Source organism: Macaca thibetana, chromosome 5 (assembly GCF_024542745.1).
Source record: "Macaca thibetana thibetana isolate TM-01 chromosome 5, ASM2454274v1, whole genome shotgun sequence".
NCBI classification, from domain to species: Eukaryota; Metazoa; Chordata; class Mammalia; order Primates; family Cercopithecidae; genus Macaca; species Macaca thibetana.
The window spans coordinates 50,444,306-50,471,373 of record NC_065582.1 but is presented as its reverse complement, the minus strand read 5'-3'; the positions used below and the strand labels follow the sequence as shown (position 1 = coordinate 50,471,373).

General features: G+C 38.7%; 1 protein-coding gene across 15 annotated transcripts in view; it reads right to left on the bottom strand.

Moving 5' to 3' along the window:
* Positions 1-27,068, bottom strand: part of ELF2 (E74 like ETS transcription factor 2) — a 134,356-nt gene that overhangs the window by 34,128 nt on the left and 73,160 nt on the right. For 4 of the 15 annotated variants that reach the window (XM_050790230.1, XM_050790233.1, XM_050790232.1 and 1 more), the window contains exon 1: positions 2,903-3,258. The exons of the other annotated variants lie outside the window; for them this stretch is intronic. In XM_050790230.1, coding sequence (XP_050646187.1) covers positions 2,903-2,960 — 58 coding nt within the window. In that variant the 5' untranslated portion in view covers positions 2,961-3,258. Of the gene's footprint in view, positions 1-2,902; positions 3,259-27,068 lie in introns of those variants that run through there. 15 annotated transcript variants of the gene reach the window in all.

The following is a 27,068-nucleotide window of genomic DNA, read 5'->3' as shown; positions in this document are numbered from 1 at the left end:
TAACCTTATTTATTTCATCCTTTACTCAGACTCCTCTGGCAGCATGTTTATAGCTAAAGGAATGCAAACATGATAATGCCTCTAAAGGAAGAAAATAAAATCAAAAGTATATTAGAGCTTAACAGCTACCTTAACATGTGTAGCAACAGTGATAATATTAAGTGTTATATACTTGCTTACAAACAAGTTATGCTGAAAATATTAACCTAAAGCTTATCTCCTCTACAAGTTGTATAAATATCATTCTACACTAATCATCAACCCATTACAGCAATCACTGGAGCTATTTTTTACATTTATACATTATATAGATTTTCACCTGTCTCCCCAGACTGTAAAATCTTTGTGAGGACAAATTCTCTCTCACACTTGATGACTTCCCTCAAGGAGATAAAAAGGTATTCTGTCCATTACACAAACACAAACTTTAGAAACATTATCCTACCAACGCTATTGAAAATTGGCAGCAATAAAAATTTAGAATCATGATTCCTAATCTTCTGGGCCATCTTTCCTCCCAAACTTTTAACACACTGAATAAACCTTGGGTAAATAAGCAAACCTCTCTCAAGTTCCCTTCTAAAATAAGGCTTGTAAGGGAGCTTCAGATTACATGAACATAATTGGTGAAATAACTTGAAAATAATTGTATGTAAAACATATTATTTACAAAACATTATTATCTTAAACTTTAAGATTCCCATATAGTACAGAAATGCAGTAGAGCTGGAAAACAGCACTTAACTTTTTGAAACCCCTTTATCAAAAGAAGACAAAACTTTTGTCTTTTCAAACCAAAGACAGTCTTTTATATACACACATATACACTCCAAGGAAAATATCTACAGGCCATATTCAGTTTCGCTGGTAATTCCAAAAGCTTATGAAAAAAGAGTTTCCAATGGCAAAGTTAAGCCCTCCTACCTTTATAGTATCTTTCAAAGTTTTGATGCAAAGGCATTCTAAGGTTCTTTCCGAGCGTTCGCAGCTACTGGAAACAACATGTCTTGAACTGTACATATTCAATATTCAAGAAATATCATTGACCCCACAACTTCACGTATCATTAGTACCAATAACATAAAGCCAAAAATTCCATCCCTTAATTCATATTGTAGTAATGGACAATATATACAAAGGAATCAAGTTCTCATTGTGTTCTCTTACTAAAACTTAAGTTCTTGTTCTGACCAGAAAGCAACTGTCAAACAGATGTGTTTTAATCACTACCCAGTAAACTGTATTTTCCTTTGGAACCTCTGAAATACATATTATTACATTTTATAGAATAAAAGACTGGTCACCACTGCGTGGTATTCAATACCTATATATTATTTAAGACTTTTAACCTAGAGCGCTTCCGTTAACTTTGGATACACGTGTGTTCATGATTTCCCCCAAAAGAACTGAATCACAGAGTTTTGCCAGGCAAACTACTAATTTCAAGTCCCTTACCTAAAAACAATGGATGGAAAACTGTCAAGATCTTTTACAGAATTACTGTGTTCCCTGAATATTTCTCATCGTCCACTTCCCATCCATGGCAATATGAAATAGGAACCGGGAAGAGGAACATGTATGCTTACTATTACAGTAAGTAAACAGTATTCAAGCAGTGCTACATCGATTCAGAACCCTCACTGCGCTGTCTGCTATTAAGCAAAGCTTCTTTTTCTATGTAACTTAAGTCCGTGCCCTTCCGCTGCAGCAGTGGCGCCGCACATCCCCCACCCCTGCGGCCACTTCCGTGTTTACACTCCTCTTCCCTCCAATTCCATGCGTACATTGTCAGCTTCACTCCCGCCCAATCTTCATTGGCCCAGCGCGGGCCCGTAGTCCCGCCCCCAGAAATCAACGTTCTAATTTGGAACACCTCAGAGAGCAGATTGGAACCAGAGGCCTGTCAATCCCGTCCGTTCTGTCCTTTCCGAGGCGCTTCCGCTGTGGTGGGAGGTTTGGGGGGGAGGGGGGAAGGGGGCAATTCCGTGCTGAGACTTCCCTAGGGCCAAGACTCCCTCCCTCCCGCCTCGCTCCTTAACATTCACCCACTGTTTACAAAAATAATGTTCTTCTCTGCGCCGCAACCCTCCAGGTCAGGGGTACAAATATATTCCGTGTTCTTCCCATTCTCCCCCTAAAAAAAAACCCACGAGGGAAGGGGCATAAACCTAGTTTCTTCACAGCCACCCATTAAATGAGCAAAGGGAGGCGGGCCCCTGAAACATCATCCCGGTTACTCAACATTATTAAGTGACCCTGTCCAGGACCGTTACTCCCGAGACTGCATAAGGTGGGAATGTGCGGAGGAGGGAGGGTCAGAGCATTTTTTTTTTGGCGGGTATCGGTCCACCGGACATCGCCCCTGGCTGCCTGGTCCATGCGGAAGTCATGGAATTGTGGACGAAGTCTGAAGGGAGAACCGAGCGGGGGTGGCGAGCGTTCCCTGGAGAAGCCCGCCGCCCCCGACCGCGGGCAGTAGCGGCCTCTCCGGCCAGACAGCGTGGCAGGCGCAGCCGAGAGACAACAGCCTCACTCACTTCCTGGTTCCTCAGCAACTGGGGTGAAGCGCACAACTCGTCCGCCCCCGAGTCCCCAACTTAACCGCGGCTCCGTTCTCCAGCACCCGCTGCCAGCGCTCCGCCCGGCAGCTGCTGCTGCTGCTCGCCGAACCCACCCTGAAGCGACAGCGCCGGATTCGAGGCAGGTTACTCTCCAAGGTGATCACTTCCTGATTCGTCGCCTCCATTACTTCATTCACTCCCCCCTTTCCCCCAGCCGCCCCAGTGACTGTGAGGTGGACACTGTACCCCCAGCACAGACTGCTACAGGGGAGTCACCCGCCTTCTGTGCACCCCCTCTCCTGCTGCACCGATGCACGGGAGAAAAGTTCCCCTGTCCTTACCGGCCCGGATGAGCAAATCCAGCTGGTTCGTGGGTCCCTCATGCAGAGACGTCGCCATGTTTATCCCGGGGCTGGAGCTGCTGCTTCACATTGACTTACACCGTGAGCAGCGGCGGCAGGGGAGGAGGCGGAACCCGCGGCCGGAGACACACGCCGTGCGACCGACACACACTCACGCACTCGCACACACTCCGACGCCCGGATCCTTGCGCGTCCTCCGACAGGAAGCCGAGGCCGGCCCGCCTCCCGCCGCCGGGCTGAGAAACCCCACCACCTAACGGCAGGGGCAGGGGCGGTGGCGGCGGCGGCGGCGGCGGCGGCTGTGGCGGCCGCCCCAGCTGGCAACGCGATCCTTCCGCCCCGCGCCCAGACAGGAAGTCCCGGACGCTCGCTCCGGAGAGCGGCAGCAGCCTGCGGCGAGAGACACCTGAGGCTGGGAAACGGCTCCGGGAGCCGCGCGAGGACACAGCCCCTCGGCAGGAAGAGGCACATTTCACGCTCTGCGGAAGAAAAGTCTGCAATTGTCCCCCCTCTGGAAAAGAGCCATTAATCATATTTTCTTCCTGGAAGCAATCTAATACCTAGTCCTGCAGCTGTAAATAAAGGTGGCTATTTAACTTCTTTTGGCTTTTTCAAACCTTATGCGACATGTAACCAGTTCACTTGAAACATCTGCACTTTAAACACAGGAACACCAACAAAAAAGTCATACCTAGAACATATTCTGAAACCTTTACTTGGAAAGTAAGGAGTTCCCAACTTTCTGAGACCAACTTCGTCCTTTTCCCTTAACAGAAGTGTCAGAGAGCACATTAAACGGGTACTTAGTAAACAGAACACACCAACCTCTGGAAATTAGACTCCCCCAATATGCTAAATCATGAAATTCATGTACCCTTTCATTTGTTTGGTTCATTTGGAAACAAATTTATAATGTCATTTACTTAAAAAAAAATTCTTCCTGAAAACCTTATTACAAATACATATTAAAATACAATGGACGAGGGAGATAAATCGCCAATTTAATGACTAAATTTACTGAACACAGGAAATCAAACCAATATAATGACGACGCTTCATTAAAATGCTTCCCTGGTTTCAGAATTTCATAATACATAAATTGTTTGAAACAAAGGGTTATCCTAAAGTTGTTGGCACACAAAACTTACATAAAGGAACAGTGCCTCCTACAGAGTAAGTGCTCAGTATTTGCTGAATAAACAAAAAGATCTGGCAGTTACAAATTTAAAATAACAAGGTGACAATTTTTATGATCCGAATTAACTGTGTAGAGAAAAAAAGTTTTCAGTGGTAACATTAAAGCGATATCATTTCATAAAATCTTGCCCAACCTGAGTGCAGCATCAGAATGGATTTACATAACCCATGACTATTTTTTCTCATTTATCCTAATATTCATTTATTCTCTTGGTCCTTTTACCCTACCCCTATGACCATGATCCTCACCCTCCCAAAAAAGAACCTACATGCTATTTCCAAAGTACAACTCCTCTTTAAATAAGGATCTCTTTCTTGAATTAGGTAAACCTGCCATGTATGGGACGAAATGAACTACATGGTAGCTTTTGTATTTTATTGCCAATCAGTTTAAAGTAAGCATCATCCTTAGCCAGGCATTGTGATGGGCCTCTGCACCTAGGGACTCAAGTCTGAAGGCAGCCGTTTTCTTCAGCCCAGGAGTTTCGGGTTGCAGTGAGCTATGATCGCACCACTGCACTACAGCTAGTTATTTGAGAACCACAGAGTTAGTCCACTTCTTCACTTTACACATTGGGAAACTGAGGCCCCAAGAAGTTACTTAACAAAGTTTACAAAGTATCTTATTACTTCAAGGTCAAAACTCTTACAAAACAGTCTTCTATAAAATTTAGAAGTTATTAAAAAAAAAGTTAAATCCATTTTAATACTATTATATTTATAGTATTATAAACTGCAAAATGGTTGATTTTTTTTAATGTCAAAGATAAAGCAATGGGAAGTTAAGAGAGAAAAACGGAAGAAAACAGTTTTGAGAAGTGAATAATGCGAGAATAGGAAGAGGCCAAGCTGTCTTAAGTTTTTCTCATACAACAATGAAATTCAAAGTTGGTGTCTTGAGCATGTTTAGGGAAAAAACGGGGTCAAGAAAACCATAAGAAAAATATGTCTGTGAAGGACAAGTTGGAATCACGTAATTTAGGAGCACCAAGTAAAGTCTGGTCTGTCAACATCAGAAAATAGACAATAGTTACAGAAGTGCAGTCTACAGATGTACAAAGAAAAAAGATGAATTATTTCATATATTTTATACTACTGTTTAAATGTCTATTTGAGCTTTTTATGTTACTGATTTATTTAATAGTCAGGTTTTATAAAGTATTATTAAAATGAAGATGTTCGAACCCATAGTCATAAACTAATTCATTTATTCAACAAATTATTATCCAGTACTTACTTTAAGCAAGTTTCTGTTGTAGGTGTTTATTAAGCTGGTAGCACTAAATTATGTAACAAAAGGAAGAAATTAAGCCTTCTCAATTCATACAAAATTCCCCACCCACCAAGGGTGAAAGTCAGAGACAGTATGATACACAAGACTGTTTATATATGAAATTAAATAATAGGGTGTATATACAGTGGGTATAATTACCACCCAAGGATGTTAAATTATTTATAATTATAAAAGCCTTCATAAGGCATATATTTTTAATAGGGGTTCAAAGAGGCAAATTTTTGTTAATGAAATGTGTATTTTTTCTGAGGAAAAGGACTATGGCTAATTTTAGATTCTCAGAGGATCATAACTCCTAAAAGTAATTTTATTGTAAGTCTATGTACAACCATGAAAATCCTCTGATGAGTAAGGGTCCAGTATGTACTGTTTTTGATACGTACTTAGCTTAGCTGTGATCTGACTTAGGTTCATGTTTTTTGCATTTTAACTTATCCCTGGGCCAGACTCTCCTTGAGACTTGTTGATTCTTCGCTTTATGATTTATACTAGACAAACCATTCTGTTCAATTCTTAGCAGCCACTCTTATAAGACTGTCAGCTAAGTATTGCAGCTAGTCATTAATTCATTCATTTAGTTATAGAAACAGGGTCTATCAAGGCTGGTCATCAACTCCTTGCCTCAAGCAATCCTCCTGCCATGGCCTCCCAAAGTGTTGGGATTACAGGCATGATTTGTGCCCAGCCCTGCAGCTAGTCTCTTCTATGGATGTTAGACAAACAACGTTTTTTCTTTTCTTTTTGAGACGGAGTCTCGCTCTGCTGCCCAGGCTGGAGTGCAGTGGTGCGATCTCAGCTCACTGCAAGCTCCACCTCCCGGGTTCACGCCATTCTCCTGCCTCAGCCTCCCAAGTGCTGGGACTACAGGCGCCCCGCACCACGCCCAGCTAATTTTTTGTATTTTTAGTAGAGACAGGGTTTCACCGTGTTAGCCAGGATGGTCTCTATCTCCTGACCTCGTGATCTGCCCGCCTTGGCCTCCCAAAGTGCTGTAATTACAGGCGTGAGCCACCGCGCCTGGGCACAAGCAACTTTTTAAAATAGCATCTATTAAGCACCAAATATACATGAGTTAAAATACTTAATTATCTCTATAGTTTAAACATTTATGACAACTGATTTCAAGGGTTTTAGTTCTTTATTATAATCGAAGAATATGTAGTATCTTGAATCTACTGGAAAAAAATTTGCAATTCTTGTGAAACTTTACAAGGGCCCATATATAATTCTTGTTTAGCATGTTTATGAAAAATTACAGGCTGGGCACGGTGGCTCACGCCTGTAATCCCAGCACTTTGAGGGGCCGAGGCGGGTGGATCACCTGAGGTTGGGAATTTGAGACCAGCCTGGCCAATGTGGTGACACCCCATCTCTACTAAAAATAAAAAAATTAGCTGGGTGTGGCGGCACATGCCTGTAGTCTCAGCTACTCGGGAGACTGAGGCAGGAGAATCATTTGAACCCAGGAGACGAAGGTTGCAGTGAGCTGGGATCATGCCACTGCACTCCAGCCTGGGACACAGAGCAAGACTCTCTCTTTTAAAAAATAAAAATAAAAAATTTACAATAAAAATTTTACTGAAAATATACTAGTCAAATCTCATTTAATTCCAAAAGGAATATTTAGATTAACTAATGTTTTCTTCTCTTACAATACTTTCTGAACTCTACCCACTGAAAAATTCTTCAAATGTCAATACTGAGTTTTTAATTGCCAAATCCAGTGACCTCTTCTCAGTCTCCATCTTACTGCTTCTCCAAATATTGTTGACTACCCCTTTATTGAAATCCTTCCCTTTGTTTGATTTTCATGATAGTAAACTGTCTTTGTTTCTTCCTATTCCTTTTCAGTTGTCTTCACCCACTTCTACACAACCGTTAAACATGACTGTTCGCCCAAAGTGTGATCCTTAGCCGCCTTGTCTCCTCATTCTCCACTCTCTCCCTCTAGAGTGGTATTATCCACCCCCACCGAGGACTTTCTTTTTTTTCTTTTTTTTTTTTTTTTTCCTGAGATGGAGTTTCGCTCATTGCCCAGGCTGGAGTGCAATGATGCAATCTTTGCCCACCGCAACCTCCCCCTCCCAGGTTCAAGCGATTCTCCTACCTCAGCCTCCAGAGTAGCTGGGATTACAGGAATGCACCGCCACACCCAGCTAATTTTGTAGTTTTAGCAGAGACGGGGTTTCTCCATGTTAGTCGGCTGGTCTCCAACTCCTGACCTCTGGTGATTCGCCCACCTCGGCCTCCCAAAGTGCCAGCATTACAGGCGTGAGCCACCACGCCTGGCCAAGGACTTTCAATCCTATTACTATACTGATTCAAAAATCAGCATATCAAGTCTTGATTTACTTTTTTTAAAAAATATAGGTACTAATTTCCAATTGTATAATAAACATCTCTACTTGAATAACCAACAGATAACTAAAGATCCTTTATCTACAGATTTCATTTACTCTATCAGTAACCATCATCTTACCAGGTTAGAAAACTTAGTCATCTATGTTCCTAGTTTAAGAACTCATCTCTTATACATTTTTAGGGGGATTTAAACCATATAGGAAATTGCTAAAAATAATGTAACATAGTCATATCCCCTTCTCAACCAGAACCTACAACTACTCATTTATGCTGTAAGATTGTTTTCTCCCTAAGAAATAACATATAAAAGATGAAGATGGCATTTTTGAATACGACCCCCAGACACCCTTCCATCTCTCCAGAGAAATTGCTATCATGAGTTTAGTGTATATTCTTCCATTCTATTTTTTATACTTTTACATGCATATATATTTACATATGTACATATGTGTTTGTGTATGTATCCCTGAATGACATATAGTATTATTTTACATGCTCTGGGTACATAAATGACATTAAACTACATATGCCATTCTAAAATGTATTTTTTAACATTCAATATTTACATTCTATCCATGTCAGTATAAGTAAATATAGCTATGCTTTTTAAATGCTACAAAGTATTCCAATGTATGCATTTACCCCATTTTATTCATCGCATTATCTAAGTTATTCATCACATTATCTAATAAAGTTATTCATCACATTAGCAAAGAGTTTCCATTTCTCACTTTTATAAATAATTCTGCAAAAAAAAAAATTGTTTTCTTAAACATGTATGGTAGAGTCTCTCCACATCATATACCAACAAACAAAGTTTCTAGGTTATAAAATAAGCATTTTCTTTTTTTCTTTTTTGGTATGGGTCTCACTCTGTCACTGAGGCTAGAGAATAGTGGCATGACCATAATTCACTGCAGCCTTGAACTTCTGGGCTCAAGTGACCCTCCACCTCAGCCTCTTAGCTAGGACTACAGTCATATTCCATACCTGGCTAATTTTTAAAAATAATTTTAGAGGGTCTGTCCATGTTGCCCACGATAGTCTTGAACTCCTGGTCTCAAGATAGCCTCCCATTGGTCTCCTGAGTAGCTAAGACACACACCACTACACTCAGCTTATAAGTACAATTTTAATTTGACGTAATTCTGTCCAAAGTGGCTATGCAAGTCCAGTGGTTTGGTAGAGTTACCATTTTTCTCACATGCTTGTCAATCCAAGATATAAGCTGAAATTTTAAATTTCTGCCATGTGTTGAGTAACAAGAAATTTTTCATTGTTGTATTAACATGCATGTATTTAAATATTAAGGATAAATGTTTTTCATATACATTAGCTGGGCATGGTGGTGCACGCCTGTAATCCCAGCTACTCCGGAGGCCAGGGCAGGAGAATTGCTTGAACCTGGGAGGCAGAGGTTTCAGTGAGCTGAGATCGTGCCACTGCACTCCAGCCCGGGCAACAGAGCGACATTCCATCTCAGAAATAAAATAAAGTAAAATGCTAAAAAAAAAAATAGAGCCGGGTGCAGTGGCTCACACCTCTAATCCCAGCACTTTGGGAGGCCAAGGTGGGTGGATCACCTGAGGTCAGGAGTTTGAGACCAGCCTGCCTGAGCAACGTGGTGAAACCTCGTCTCTACTAAAAACAATACAAAAATAAGGTGGGGGTGGTGGCGGGCGCCTGTAGTCCCAGCTACTGGGGAGGCTGAGGCAGGAGAATGGCGTGAACCCAGCAGGCAGGGCTTGCAGTGAGCCGAGATTGTGCCACTGCACTCCAGCCTGGGCGATAGAGCCAGACTCCATCTCAAAAAAAAAAAAAAAATAATAATAATAATAATAATAGGCTGGGCGCACTGGCTCACGCCTGTAATCCCAGCACTTTAGGAGGCCGAGGTGAGCAGATCAAGAGGTCAGGAGATCGAGACCATCCTGGTTAACACAGTGAAACCCCGTTTCTACTAAAAAATACAAAATCTTAGCCAGACCAGGCGGGGGGTGCCTGTAGTCCCAGCTACTCAGGAGGCTGAGGCCGGAGAATGGCGTGAACCCGGGAGGCGGAGCTTGCAGTGAGCCCAGATCGCGCCACTGCACTCCAGCCTGGGCGACAGAGACTTGGTCTCAAAAAAAAAATTATAAATAATAATAGGCACACACATACAAAATTGAATAGAATAGTAAATAGTAAAGAAATTAAAACACAATACAAAACCTTCCCTCCATGGAGAAAAAAAAAACAACCCAGGCTTGAATATTTTTTATGCAAATTTTAGCAAATTTCAAAATTAATTCTTAACTTACACAAGCTGTTTGCAGAAAATATAAAAATAAGTGAAAGCTACCTGGATTATTTTATGAGCCAGTGTAATCTTGATTTCAAAAGCAGATAAAGACAAGAAAAGAAAATTATGGTTCCACTTCACTTATGAATAGATTCCAAGACTCCTTAACTTAAAGCAATGCAAAGCAAAATGATGAGTAACATTTATCCTCAAACTCCAAGAGTTCAACATCTGGGAAGCCATCAACTGACCATATTAAAAGAGTAAAAGAGAAAATGACTTATCAAATGCCAAAAAAAGCACACGATAGGACTCATAGTTACAAACAAAAGGAATAGAAGAGAATTCCTTAAGTTGGTATATACATTACATACTAAAGACTATAACAATTTCAAGTTTAAACTTCAGATTACATTCCCTTCAAGATTAGGAACAAAACAGGGATGGCCATTAATATTATTAATCTTTTTAAAATATCACTTTAACATAATACTGGAGTTCTTGACTAATTTTTTTTTTTTTTTGAGATGGAATTTCACTCGTTGCCCAGGCTCACTGCAACCTCTACCTCTTGGGTTCAAGCAATTCTTCTGCCTCAGCCTCCTGAGTAGCTGGGATTACAGGCATGTGCCACCATGTCTGGCTAATTTTTTGTATATTTAGCAGACGGGGTTTCCCCAGGTTGGTCAGGCTGGTCTCGACCTCCAGACCTCAGGTGATCCACCGCCTCAACCTCCCAAAGTGCTGGGATTACAGGTGTGAGCCACCGTGCCCGGCAACTAACATCTTAAGAAACAAAAAAGAAATAAGATAAGATAACAGGAAAGACAAAAGGAGGGCTGAGTTGTCCTAGCTAAGGCCCTCCTGGACCAGTTAGTTTCCAGCTGATCCACAGATGATCCTAGATACAGGACCAAAGCCATCACAGCAGAGCCACATAACTAGCCCATAAGTCTGATGAAAACAATAACTGGTTCTTGTTTCAAGTCAATAAATTCTGGAGTGGTTTGTTATGCAGCACTAGGATAAAAGTAGGGACTGAAGGTTATTTATTATCAAGTAAGTAGAAAGGTAAGTAGAAAGGTAAAATGTGGTGAATGTTTAACAGGGAATACTCTGCAGCAGTTTGAGCAACAAATAAGATATACGCAAAGCAACATGCAAGGATATTAGGAACAGTGCTTACTTTAAAAAGTAGGAAACAAAATAAGATACATAACACCATTTATATAAATTTTAATTATATACAAAGGACATACAATCTCAACACACTAAGAAAATATACATTACTCAATTTAAATTTGATGCTTATTTGGGAGGGCGGAAGATGAGACTGTTGTGTAAAAAAGATTAAAGTAATGCCATTTTAAAAAATGAATAAAATGAGGGGATATGAAATAGGGATCTAATTTTAGATTTCTTTATTTATCTTTATATATCTTAGAGTTATTCTTAGCTCCCTAGTAAAGGGTGGTTTTTTTTTTACTATTATCAATGGGATTTTTGTTTCACTTCTTATTGATTATTGCTCCTGCCTACGGCAAACTCGATAAAACTTCTTAGCAATGTTAACAGTTTATCTGGATCATCTCTTAAATTTTATGTGTTAATTAAGTCATCTGTAAATAATAACAATTTTGTTTCTTCTATTCTGATCTTTATGTCTTTTTTTTTCCCTGTCTTATTGCATTGGCTAGGACATCCAATAATAATTCTAGTTAGGAAAGTTGATAGCTGGCATCTTCTTTCTCTATTAAGCATGATTTTGCTATAGATTTTTTTTTTTTTTTTTTTTTTTTTTTTGGAGACAGTCTTGTTCTGTTGCCCAGGCTAGAGTGCAGTGGCACGGTCTCAGCTCACTGCAACCTCCATCTCCCAGATTCAAGCAATTCTCGCACCTCAGCCTCCCAAGTAGTTGGGATTACAGGTATGCAACACCACGCCCAGCTAATTTTTGTATTTTCAGCAGAGACAGAGTTTCACCATGTTGGCCAGGTTGGTCTCAAAACTCCTGACCTCAAATGATCTGCTCACCTCGGCCTCCCAAAGTGCTGGAATTACAGACGTGAGCCACTGTGCCAGCCTGCTATAGATTTTTAGTATGTACTCTTTATCAGGTGCCAATACAGATTAAGAGTCTTTTATCCTCAGCAGATTTTAATTTTTTTTTTTTTTAGACGGAGTCTCGCTCTGCCACCCAGGCTGGAGTGCAGTGGCACGATCTCGGCTCACTGCAAGCTCCACCTCCCGGGTTCACGCCATTCTCTGGCCTCAGCCTCCCGAGTAGCTGGGACTACAGGCACCCACCACCACGCCTGGCTAATTTTTTGCATTTTTAGTAGAGAAGGGGTTTCACCGTGTTAGCCAGGATGGTCTCGATCTTCTGACCTTGTGATCCGCCCTCCTCAGCCTCCCAAAGTGCTGGGATTACAGGCTTGAGCCACCACGCCTGGCCCGGATTTTACATTTTAACAAATGTTTGTTTGAATCTATAGAGATGATTACAGGAGTTTTCTCCTTTAATCTAGTCACATGGCTACTACAATAATTAACTTTTTAATATATAGCCACCTTTGCCTTCCTATTATGAATTTAGTCATTATGTATTTTTAAATCAATGATGGATTTCATTTGCTATTTGTTATTTAGAATATTTGTAGCTATAATTGGCTGGGCATGGTGGCTCATGCCTGCAATCCCAGCATTTTGGGAGGTCAAGGCTGGCAGATCACTTGAGGTCAGGAGTTCAAGACCAGCCTGGCCAATACGGGTGAAACCCCATCTCTACTAAAAATACAAAAATTAGCCAGGTGTGGTGGCATGTGCCCATAATCCCAGCTACTCAGGAGGCTGAAGCAGGAGAATCGCTTGAACCCAGGAGGCAAAGGTTGCAATGAGCCAAGATCACGCCACTGCACTCCAGCCTGGTCGACAGAGCAAGACTCTGTCTCAAAAAAAAACAAAAAAACAAAACAAAACAAAACAAAACAAAACAGAAAAAGAAAAGAAAAAAAAAATGGAATGCTTTCAATGTTATTTAGCCATAAGTATTTTAACATTTTCATTTCTTCTTTGGTCCACTAATTTTTAGTTTCCAATATTATTAAGTACTTTGATTGTCTTTTCATTGTTTTCTAATATTCTTGCATCATGACCAAATATTTATTTGATTTTCTTTTTAGAGAGAAGGTCTGGCTGTCACTCAGGCTGGAGTGTAATGTGTCCTATAGGTGAGTGCCACCATGCCCAGCTAGTTTATTTTTTACACAGAGTCTCATTATATTGTCCTGCCTGGCCTCAAACTCCTGGCCTCAAGTGATCTTCCCGCCTCAGCCTCCCAAAGCACTAGGATTATGGGCATGAGCCACCATGCCTGGCTGAAATAACATATTTTGTATGATACTGATTTTCTAGACATTATTAATATTCCTCTATGGAATAGTACATGTTTAAAAACTGACTTACATATAACTAAAAAATGTTTAAGTTTCTATTAGGTTAGGTACAATGTCCTATATATCTCCAATTTACAAAGTTTGTTAAGCCCTTTGTAGTTGAATTCTTTGATACCATTTTTAATTTTGTATATGCTTGATTTTTTCCACTTTGACAAAGACCTCCCACTATTTTGTAGACATGTCTAGTTTTCCTAAAAATTTTTGTTTTAAGTGGTGTTTCAAGGCTGTGTTGCTAGATGCATATAAGTTTATGATGATTTTGTCTTCTAGATTGTTCCTTTTAGCAATATAAAGAGTACCTCTCTGTCCCAATTAAAAATGTTCACCCTAAATTGTATTTTATTATACCTGCTCCCTTTGATTAGTATTTTTCTGGTAAACATATTTTTCTATTTTTAAAACTTAATTTTGGTTTATCTGTTACATATCAGCTGTTTCCACTCATTTAATTTTGCTTTATGCATCTATTATAAACAACACAGGTTATTGTCTTGTGATCGCAATAATTTTAATATAATTTCTGATATATTTTGTACTTACTTTCACTATCTTGACTTATTATTTCTATTCCATCATTTTATTCTCCTTTGTTGCCTTTTGTTAAATTGGTAAAGTTTAGTTTATTCCCTAACCTATCCCAAAGTTATTATTTTGAAAGCTACATCTTCTATGTTCTGGATGTTTAAGATAAATGTCCCTCTTTTCACTTCTCATCTTTTCCAAATAATGTTTCACACAGTTCCTATTTTATTCAAGGGCCATCACAATCCAGTCCTACTGTACCTTTACCTGTCTAGCATTATCTCTCAACCATACCTGTCTATGTAGCCTAAACTCTAGTTAAACTACACTGATGGGCAGTCTCTAAATAAATACAAAGTTCTTGGCAATCCATTCTGGTTCATGATGTGTTCTCATTCAATAAACAAATATTTTATTGAAAACCTACTGGGTTCCTGGCCCTGAGAAATTCCAGTAAACACAATGGATATAGTCTCTGACTTTATGGAGCACAGTGTGGAAACATTAAGCAAACGAGCACAAATATAAATATAGTCGAGTAAAACTTCCTGAATACATGAATTCAGGTAAGGCAACTGATAATTGGCTCCCATCTTCCATCCTATCCTCAAAAAGCAGTCACAGGAGTACACAACTACCACCAGGTGGCACCAAACCACAGCTGGACCTTAGACTGATTTTGGATACCTTAGTCTGAATTCTGGAACCCATTTCATACACACACCTCTTCCTCCTACACCCAGACTGACCCGGGCCATTTCATTAACCTCACATTAATGCGAGGTTTTATGTGATTTGAATTTCTTGGAAGGTATTTACTACCTAATGGTGGGAACTGAATGCATCAAAAGTTGTAGGTGCTAACAACAAAACACATTAAAGAATGGAGGGCTATGATAAAAAATAACAGAACAGTCCTAATTGAGATTTAAGAATATCAGCCAAGGCCTCTTTCTCTGTGAGAAAGTGACATTTAAACTATAATCTAAAGGACAACCAGGAGTTAGAAATTGAAAACTAGAAAGTAATCTACTCCAGACAGAAAATGGCATGCATGAACACCCTGTGGAGGTCAAGAGTTTGGATTAATGGAAGGATGAAAGGAGCACTGTGATTACAATAATTTATATTGTGAGGGGAAGGGATATTATATAATTCATCAGAGTACAATGCTTGAGCTTGGGCTCTGGGTTAAATCCTTGCTTCTACCACTTAAATAGCTATCTAGCCTTGGAAAAGTTATTCGGCCTAGGGTTGTTGAGAGTGTGAAATATGTATGTTAATATGTAAAACCCTAAAAACAATTCCTGGCAATATAGTAAAGAAACTTTAAAGGTTAGAGCTTTTTTTTTTTTTTTTTTCCTTTTTTGGGGGGTTGCTATTATTATTGTTTCTAGATGAAACCAAATTATTCAGTGTCTTAAAGACCATGTTAAAAACTCCTGCCAGGCACAGCAGCACATGCCTGTGGTCCCAGCTAGTTGGGAGGCTGAGACAAGAGGATCACCTGAGTCCAGAAATTCTGGGCTATAGTGCACTAAGTCAATTGGGTATCTGCACTAAGTTTGGCATAAACGTGAGGGGCCACAAGGTTGCCTACGGAGAGGTGAACCAGACCAGGACAGAAACAGAGCAAGTCAAAACTCCTGCCCTGATGAGTAGTGGGACTGCACCTGTGCATAACCACTATGTTCCAGCTTGGGCATCATAACAAGACCGTATCTCTTTAAAAAAAAATTTTGTTTTAACTGCATCCATTGAAATACAGAAAAAAATAAAAAGTAAGTGAAAACAATTTTAAAATACTCCTGAATTTTATCTTAAGTGCAATTAGAATCCACTGAAATATTTTAGGTAGGGAGTATCACTATTCCACTTACAAATTTATATTTTAAATCACTTTGGCTACTATGGTGAGCATAGATTGCTGGAGGTAGGAGGAAGAGGCAATAATGAAAACAGAAAGGCTGATTAGAAGGCCAAAGGCCATCAACATAGCTCATGTAAAAAAAACTACAGAGTGAACTAGCCTAGTAGCAATGAAGATGGGAAGACTCAAGGTATACTTCGGAGGCAAAATTAACATGATTTGGTAATGGACTGGGAGAAGGTAGGAAAAGGTATAAATGAATGACTTCTCAACTAGAAAATTCTTTTCTTCGAAATGAAATTTTATTTATCCTCCCAAACTCAACTAAAATGTAAACTTCCCATCACAATAGCTAAGATCTCTCTCCTTCACTCTTATAACACTAATATTATTAAACCTTAGGTTATAAAAAATTGTTTCCTTATATATTTTCCCCACAAACGAGTGAGCTTCTTTACAGGAGGGGCCATATCTAATTTCTTGTTCTAGTTCACATAAAAAGAACACAGTGCCACACACATCATAGGTCATCTCAGGTAACCCCACTAATGGTCTCAGATCCAGGACAACTCATTCTTTTGTTCTTCCTCTGATAAGCACAAGAATTCAGTCTGCTTTCTTCTCCTTTCAGCTATTCTATTTTTTGGAGTTCTGTTTCCCCTAAGACTAGTTGCAGAATTAACTGGAGTCTCTCATGAGCCTCCCCACTTCTTGTGGCCTCCAAAAACAAGTATATGGGGATTCTTTTTGTAAAGCACTTGATACTAATTATTATGGAGAAACAGAGGATAACAAAATTAGACATAGGACTTATATGATCTTACAATAGTGGTCTCTGACCTATACAATACTTGACTCCTTTTGTAAGATGGTAAACTGAATGCAGTGGCTTCTGATCTTTACTTTTATTCTCCAGGATAAAGGTCACTAAAAGTTCTTCCTTTTTTATGGAGGCCTCTCTTCCCAGAACATAGGCCTTCAGATGAAGCCTAGCCAAAATAATCAGTGCTTCTCGTCTCAAGTAAATAACTTGCATCTGATAGCCTCCTAAGTCTGTAATATTAGCAATGGAATTAAAAACAAATGTAATTCTGCCAGCCTTATTTTTCCAAACAAAATGAAAGAAGCTTAATGTTGTAAACCGAGATACAAACTGCAGACCAATGTCCCTAGAGAAAAAATTTAAATAAAAAAAAAAAAAAGATGCCAAGTTTATTCAAGAAAGTAAATGTCTCAAAAAGAAATTACCACCTTTTAATTTCTTTCACCTCTTGAACCAAGTTCTTGGTTTCCTCTTCAAAAGAATTTTTTCATTCTCAGTAATTATTCTAAATCTTGCCTTTATTTTCCAACTATTACATATCAGAATAAAGGTGATATGGGGAAAAAAATTCAGATTTTCCTGTAAGACTTGTCAAACACCATATATAAGAAGTATCAGCCAGGCGGATCACCTGAGGTCAGGAGTTTGAGACCAGCCTGGCCGAGATGGTGAAACCCCATCTCTACAAAAATTAGCTGGGCATGGTGGCGGGCACCTGCAATCCCAGCTACTCGGGAGGCTGAGGCAGAATTGCTTGAACCCAGGAGGCGGAGGTTGCAGTGAGCTGAGATCGTGCCACTACACTCCAGCCTAGGTGACAGAGCGAGACTCCTTCTCCAAAAAAAAAGAAGTATCTTTTTGCTAACTAGATCAGAGACATAAATGGTTATTTTTGTTTTGTTTTGTTTTGTTTCCCCCCGAGACAGGGTCTCGCTCTGTCACAATGCAGTGTCACAATCACAGCTCACTGAAGTCTTGACCTGCCAAGTACAAGCAATCTGCCCACCTCAGCCTCCAACTAGCTGGGACTGCAGGCATCTGCCACTATGCCCGACTAATTTTTGTATTTTTTTGTAGAGATGGGGTTTTGCCATATTGCCCAGGCTAATCTTTTCTTTTTGATGTAAAACTTTCTTGTGATCTTTTGCAAGCTCATCTAGTGATAAGAAAATCTCCCAAGTTCTAGCTGTGATATTGTGAAATATGTGTGAAATAAATTTATTTAGTCTTGCTCCCCATTTCCTGGCATACAAGTCCTAAAATCCTTGGAATCTCCAAAGTAGTAAGTGTCCTTTTGTGTGCCAAAGATTGACTAATGGCTGCCAGCCCCTAGGTATCTTCAGGATGGGGGCTGATCACCAGAAAGACCAAGGCAGGATTATAGGGTTGGGACTTTCAGCCCCACTCCCAACCTCTGGGCCTTCAGGAAACCTGAAGGTTTAAGTCAACCACCAACAGCCAATTACTTAATCAATCATGCCTCCTTAATGAAGCTTCCATAAAAACCCAAAAGGAATAAGTTCAGAGACTTTCCAGATAGCTGAACATGTGGAGGTTTCTGGAGCGTGGCATGCCCAGTGAGGGCATGGGACCTCCATGACCCTTCCCCCTATTTCACGCCCTATGCATTTCTTCATTTGTATCCTTTAAATATCCTTTATGATAAACTGGTAAATGTGTTTCTCAGAGGATCTGATGCTATCTCCAGGCAGAGAGTGTTAGAATTGAACTGAATTAGAGGACACCCAGCTGGTGTCTACTACAGAACTGACTGACCTGTTTATTGGTCGGGAGAAATCCCACACACTTCATGGTAATCAGAAGTTCCAGAGGTCTTGTGTGTTAACTGTTGAGAGTATAGTGAGACAAACAGTTTGTTTTTCTACTCACTATCTTTTAATAATAACGATCCCTGGCCAGCAGCAGCCCTATCACCTGGGGACTTGTTAGAAATGCAAATTCTCCAGTTCTACCACAGATCCACTGAATCAGAAATCCTAGGGATAGGTCCAACACTCTGTATTTTAACAAGCCCTTCTGATAATTCTTATGTATGCTTAAGTTTAAGAACCATTGGCCATGGAAATTTTTGTCATGGAGATAGAAAGGATCTCAAACCAACAAAGAGGTCATTAAAATATTTAATAAACATTTGAAGAGATATATTAAATGCTCAGCCAAAGAAATTAAACTGTCACTCCATTAATGAATATGAAAAACTACCATTACATATTTGAGAGGCTTTTTTTCCTTTAAAAAAAAGAATACAGCAGGGATCATAAAACTATACTTAAAATGTGACATATTTAAACTGGCTTTCAGATCCCTACTATGGACTATTAGGGAAAAGAGAATGGAAGTAGGGCAGAACATAGAGGAAGAAAGGATGATGAAAAAGGTAGATGACAGTTAAAATAATACATGGATGAGACTTGGGAACAATAGATTTTTAGCTTCCAACTGAAATTTAGCTCATTACTTTTAAATAAAAGCACAAACCACAGTTGTTTTAGTAGTATCTGTGATTTCATGACCAATATAAATCATAGATATTTTCATATCTTATTACAGTTTGTTTTTTTTGAGACAGGGTCTCGCTCTATATAATTTATGGTCGTCACTACTTTGAAATTATAGCAGTAAATTATATCTGCCACTAGATTTCATTATTTAATATATTAATACAGAAGCACATGCATTGATATATATCACAATTTAAAACAGTCTGATAACTTTTTTTTTTTTTTTTTTTTTTTTTCAGACAGAGTTTTGCTCTTGTTGCCCAGGCTGGGGTGCAATGGCACGAACTCGGTTCACTGCAACCTCCGCCTCCCAGGTACAAGTGATTCTCCTGTCTCAGCCTCCCAAGCAGCTCAGACATGCGCCACCATAACTGGCTCTTTTTTTTTTTTTTTTTTTTTTTTTAATTTAGTAGCAAGGGGGTTTTACCATGTTACTCAGGCTGGTTGCGAATTCCTGACCTCAGGTGTTCCACCTGCCTCGGCCCCCCAAAGTGCTGGGATTACAGGCGTGTGCCACCATGCCCAGTCTTGATAACTATATTTCAATATATATGGTTTCTTTTTAATCCTAGATATTTTACTTTATATTTTAAAACAATGCTCTGAAAGTTCATGGGATTCACCCTATGGCCAAAAAGGTTCAAGACACAAAAAGGTTGAAAAACCTTACAATCTAAGAACTGACCACTGAATTTTAAAAAAGAAAAAAACAAAGGAAAACCTTACAAAATTTAACAGGTAAGAGCTATTAAAAGTTCTATTGACTCCCTCTGAGTGACAGGCCTCTTTATAAATAAAGACATTCACAGACAACTACCCTCTTCACCCCCACCACCACCTCCTTGAAACATATTTGTGTTAAAAACCTCTTGTTAAAACAAAACAATAAATGTGTGAGGTGATGGATATCCCAATTACTCCAACTTTATCATTACACATTTTATATATATATAAAATATATATATGTGGTGTGTGTATCAAAATATCATACCTATGCCCAAAATATGTACAACGATTATAAACCAATTTTTAAAACACACAAAAAAAAATCAAAATAAAACACAACACTAAGGGTAATAACAATCAACAGTTAATAACTATAGTTAAAAGAGACAGAGAGGCATCTTTACCACACAATCAGGGAATTTTCACATTTTAGGGGAATTAAATAAAAGTGCCTCTCAATAGCTAAACAGACTTCTATTAGTAAGTCCCTTAATCTTCTTGTAGTAAACATTTGGGTATTCTAGATTTAGAAATGTGTGAATGGTGGAAAGGTAATATGATACACATACCAAATATAATATAACAACTCTCACAAGTATGGGACAGCACCACATGATAAAACTGATAAATACTGGAAAGATCAAGAAATCCTTCCTAAAGAAATGTCTGATCACAGATAAAAACAAGAGGGGCTGGCTTTTTAGGCAAAGTGTAAACCTTACCAAGTTGTGGAAGCCAGAGAGCCAGGAGAAGAGAAGGAAAAAAAAAAAAAAAAAGGCATGGTAAGAGCTATAACTGAAAAAGTGAGAACGATAATATATAAAGGTCTTGCGTATCTTTTAAGGCATTTGATTTTATCCAGACTGTCATGATAATACAAGGGCTTTATAAAAGAAAATGACAATCAATTTGTCGATGATAGGCTGTCATTAAATTTTTTTAAAAAGAAAATTACAATCAAAGAACATTTTAGGAAACTTACACTAGCAGCAGTATGAAGAATGCAGAGCTTTCTTCATGCCAGGCACCATGCTTAACACTGTGAATACCTTATTATTAGTTTTCAGAACAGTGAGAGATAATTACTGTATTCTTCATTTTGCAGATGAGGAAACTCGTACTAACAGAAAGTAAGTGGCTTCCTCAAGGTTATACAAATTAAATTAATGATAGAAGGGAGACACAATTCTCTTTTGATTTCTGGTAGTGAAATAAAAATTCAGAACATTTTATTAATAACTATGTTATGGAAGCTTATTAAAAAACAAAAACTACAGAATCTCTCAGGCCCCAAAGCAGCACTCTAGGACAGAAACAGTCCTGTCCTGGGAATCAGGAGACCAGGGTTTCTGGACCTGCTCCATTGCTAACTAGCTCTTTTGAAGAGGTGGACTAGATTACCCTAAAATCCATTCATATTCTTTAAAAAAAAAAAAAAAAAATCTGTGCTTTCTAAAAATGCCATAGAATGACTAAAAAGCACACTCAAAATAGCAGAGTAGGGTTGTGGGGAGGTGGTTAATGGATAGAAAGGCAACAAAACATACCCTGCTCTGAGAACAGACTTGTCTTCATTAAACAGGTAAATGTCCGTGGGTAGAAAATAAGAAAAGATCAAATAATTGAGGAACTGGTTGTTAAGGAAGGTCACAGAAAACTCTCAAATAAGGAGAAGAGAACAACCTTCAAACTCACACATCTGAACATTTTAAGATGGTGGGCCCAAATAAGTAAGTATGCTTGCTGCCCTGTGTCCAGAACTGTTAGAGTAACTCTGATGCAATGATTGAATGAGGAGGCATCATAGTAACTCTTCTTTATTTAAAGAAAAACATCATGGAAAATACCTTCTGCCAAAGACACTATGTTATCTCCCTGAAAAAGCACTCATATACCTTAAGGAGAGCATAGTAAACAAGCATCATTGCCAAAAATAACCTGCTGGTATAAATCTAACTTTATTTTTTTTTTTTTGCAGGAAGATGCTTCAATAAATTCAAAAAGTAAAGCTAACAACATTTTAGTTTCTTGGTCCAACAATTATTTCTGGTCACTAATGTAAGACAACTTGCGGTCTGGCCAGTACTCCTAATCCACAGTATTTAACTGTCTGATTTACAAAATTAAAAAATTAAAACCTTGTTGGGAAAAATGCACTACCATGGCATGAGACAAGCAGCATTAAGAAGTAGCAGACTTAATGAGGTAAACAGCGAAATATAATACAGTTTATTAAACGAGAATTTTAGTCCCTTGGCTATTTATGACTGTGCCAAACTAGTACTAACAAGCCAGGTGGTCCTACTGTAAAGGTATAAGGCTGTTCTATAAGACATTTAGTCTTAAGAGATAATCTCTTAAAAGAAATACCTCTTCTTTAGAATCATAATTCACATTTGCATATTAAAATATCTGAGAAGTCTTCCTGTAAATAAATCTGTTTAATTTTCCTTCACCCAGCATTTTCTAAATTTATTTAATCAAAACCCCATTTTTCGTAGCCATAAAAAATGAAATTGTGTCCTTTGTAGCAACATGGATGCAGCCAGAGGCTAACGCACAGACAAAAACCCACATATCACACTTATAAGTGGGAGCTAAGTTTTGGGTTCATATAAGACATAAAGATGGGAATAACAGTCACTGGGGATTCCAAAAGAAGGGAGGGAGGAAGGGAGGGAGGGAGAAGCGAGCAAGGGTGTTTTTCAAACTTCCCACGTGTACTGTGTTCACTATCTGGGTGATGGGATCAATAGAAGCCCAAACCTCAGCATCATGCAGTATACTCTCGTAACAAACCTGCACATGTACCCCCTGAATCTAAAATAAAAAGAAACATTAAAAATATTTTTGTCTAATAATTAATATTGTATATTAGAAATTGCTTTGAAAAAGAATGCTATTTTTTGATGTAAGCATCTTCTAAGTACTAGCCATATCAACTAATCAGAAAAACTTTTAAGCAATTTACACTCAAAGCTATGTCTGTGCTATTGGTATAAAAGAAGAAAAAACTACCTAAACACAATAATAAGACTAAGACTCTTTAAGTGGCAAAATAAGATAAAGCTGCTGACCATAAGCAGAGCACATGCTCTGGGGTCCTTGTCCTTCCCCCAAAACAACATGATGGGCTTATGTCACATTTTCTTGCCCAATTCCTGTTGTGACCAAAGACAGACATCTATAAGGCAGCTATCCAGGGACAAAATGTTTGAGAATGACTATGGAATAAAACTAACTAAAGATAAAACCTGAGTACTAAAAAAAACTAATCTTTGTTTCATGGGACACCTTTCTAATCAGGAGACTGAACTGATAACCATATCATAGACAATCATGTTTTTTCATGCTTTTACAGAATGAAGTTATAAACAGCATCTCACAATTGAAAATTACAAAAGAAACCTAGTTTGAATACCTACCTGACACTTGAATTCCCTTTACAACATCCCTAAGTGGCATTCTAGTTCATGCTTTAAAATCTCCAGTTGTAAAGATACTCACAACCTCTCATTCCATCTTAAATAACTGCACTGCTTAGGAGCTATGATTTGAATCTTTATCTAAATCTCCATAAAAATGAGAACTTGTCATTAATAGGCCAACCTACTCCAAAATAAATTGTTGTTAAACTAAAAGGTCACTTCTTTTTGGCAATTAAAAAGCACACATATCTGGAATATTCCATACTTCTATTGTAAATATTCCATTATATCATTAATAAACAGGATAGTAATTATCTTAAGGAAGAAGGAAAGGGGAAAATAAGATGTATTTAAATTAACACTGCTGCCAATATTTTATTAATTTATAATTAATATTAGTTGAATTTTTCAGTTTAATATTCTAAATATTGTGTATTACATTTTTTAAAAAGAAAAAATCCATTATAAAGCCCTTTTATATATATTTAGTTGTAAAGGCTCAAATCATAGCTCTTCTGTATATACTTCTCTTTATGGTATCTATTACGACACCTGAAGCCTAGAACACTGTTGATGATGCCAGTGGACATAAAAAGCAGCAGTTGTTTGTATGCGGTGCTGAAAACACACAAAGAGTTTCAAGATAACTTTTACTTATAAGTTAGTCCTCAAAGACATCAAGACCAAAAGAAATATATTAACTTATGCTGTCTAGTACAAATGATCAAAATAATATACTTTTTTTTTTTTTTTTTTTTTTTTTTGAGACAGGGTCTTGCTTGTTTGCCCAGGCTAGAGCAGTGGAGCCATCACAGCTCAACGCAGCCTTGAACTCCTGGGACTGCAAGGAGTAGCTGGGACTACAGGTCCATGCCACCATACAAGCCTTTTTCCTCCACCCCCCATACAGACAAGGTCTCAATATAAAGTAATATTCCTATTACACAATTGACTTAAAGACCACCAGCCTAGAAAAATACCTAACAAATTCAACAAATAGGCATGGCATTCAATCAGGACTTGCTGTTTGGAGTCTCGCCCAGGTCCTGGAAAAACCCACAAGTTTACACAAATGGGCATGGACAATGGATAAGGGACAATGATTCCTCCTCCTGAAACAGCACTGTACAAAGCACCTACCTTGTTAACTCCAAAAAGAAAGGCTGGCTGAGCAACTATCTTAATCTCTACTACTTTTAGCTTAGTGTAGGCAATGAACATACTTATACCCCAAATCTGGAGAGGTAGCCAACTTAGTAGAAGATGAATAAGAACAGTTAGCTAGATATCAGGGAGCTATGAATGAGAAACCAACGAGTTCAGACTTCAAGTAATACTTTGACTGTCCTATTCCTTTTTCCATTTACAGCACTTACTATTTTGAAAAAAACTAAATTTGTATTTTTCAAAACTGCTCAAAACTTTTAAAAGGCTCCTCACTGCCCTTTAGACTTATATGATCCAAGAAACAGATAAAAAGCTTTAAAAGCCCTCAGCAATAAGATTTTTTTCTTTTTCGCCTCTTATACCTCATTTTAATCCCCTTTCCTTCTCATAATTCATACTCTAACCCTATTGAATCTCTTTCAGCAACTCAAATAAGCCTTGTTTTTCTTCCTCCAGACTTTCAACCTCGCTATTCTCCGCCTGGATAATTACTTCAGATGTCACATCCTCAGGAAGGCATTCTCCTGCTGTTTACTCCCATAAACTTTGAATTAATCCTATCATAATTCTCATCACATTTTATCATAATAACATGTTTAATAAATTGTTCATCTTCTATACATAGCTGAAAGCCTGGTGAGGGCAAAGAGAGGGTCTTGTTTACCACAAGATATTCAGCTCTGAGGCTGGGACACTGCAGGTCCTCAGTAAGCACTGACAGATGGCTGAATGGATGTATGGATTTGCCTAGAGATATGTGTTAAAGCATTCCTATTTGTACATCTAAGAAAATCTTAAAATCTATCTCTGCTTGGCAACACTTGTAACCTTGTTTGCTACTCATTTAAAATTCTATGTAATCCAGATTTAGCCTTCTCCTCAGTCTGAATTAATAAAATTATATTATTTAGATACACTATTGTATAGCAAAGTTAAAAGTTAACTAATGTTTCTTTAAAAAGTCTCTCTGAATCGCCTGAACCAGGAGGTGGAGGTTTCTGAGAGCCGGAATCACACCACTGCACTCCAGCCTGAGCGACAGAACAAAACTCCGTCTCAAAAAAGATAAATTAAAAAACTTTTTAAAGTCTCTCTAAATACAAAGGAATGAATGGCTACTAGTTTCCAAAATCAAACAAATATCTTTTAATGATCTATCGTCTAGATATACTTTTCTTTCCTTTTACATAAAACAGATGTTTCTTGATATACAAACATCATTTAAAATCATTTCTTTTCATCCAGGCAGGGTGGCTCATGCCTATAATCCCAGCATTGTGGGAGGTCAAGGGGGGAGAATTGCTTGAGCCCAGTAGTATGAGACCAGCCTGGGCAACATACTGAGATCTTATCTCTGCAAATAATAAAAAAGTTAGCTGAGTGTCGTGGCGTTTGCCTGTAGTCCCAGCTACTAGGGAGGCTAAAGTGGGAGGAGCACTAGAGCTGGGACGGTCAAGGCTCCAGTGAGCCATGATCATACCACTGCACTCCAGCCTGGGTGACAAAGAGAGACCCTGTCTCAAAAAAAAAAAAAAATTGGCTGGGTGCAGGGACTCACGCCTATAATCCCAGCACTCTAGGAGGGCATGGTAGTGGGTGCCTGTAATTCCAGCTACTCGGGAGGCTGAGGCAGAAGAATCACTTGAACCTGGGAAGCAGAGTTTGTAATGAACCAAGATCGTGCCACTGCACTCCAGTCTTGGTGACAGAGACCCTGTCTCAAAAAAAAAAAAAAAATTGGCAGAGCACAATGGCTCATGCCTATAATCCCAGTACCTTGGGAGACCAAGGAGGACCGATCGGATCACTTGACGTCAGGAGTTTGAGACCAGCCGGGCCAACATGGTGAAACTCCGTCTCTACTAAAAATACAAAAATCAGCCGGGCATGGTGGTGGACACCTGTAATCCCAGCTACTCAGGAGGCTGAGGCAGGAGAATTGCTTGAACCCGGGAGGCAGACGTTGCAGTGAGCCAAGATTGCCCCACTACACTCCAGCCTGGGTAACAGAGAAAGACCATGTCTCAAAACAAAACAAAACAAAAATTAAAAGTAAATAAAATAATTCCTTTTCATTTCTGCTTTATTAATTGACAGAGTAGGTCTTTGCTTTTGGCCACTATTTTCTCCTTCACATAATTAATAATCTGTAAAACACACATTCAAGTGTACTAAAAATCGTGCTATTTTAACGAGCCCTTAAAGGATCCTGTTTTTAAATGACAGTTTAAAAAGCAGAAGCTTCATTTCATTTTCTTTTTAGATCTCAAAGTTCTACTAATTAAGTGATATTCAATTAGGATAACAATCTATTGAAGTAAATATGTCATATTAAAAAAAGATTTTCTTTTTCTATATACTCCATAATCTGACAACTTATGGTTATTTTGTATAATTTTAAACAATATGGTTATATGATTTTTTTTATTTAAATATCCTCTCTTAAAAGACATTAAAGAATTTAGAGGCTGGGCATGGTTGCTCACGCCTGTAATC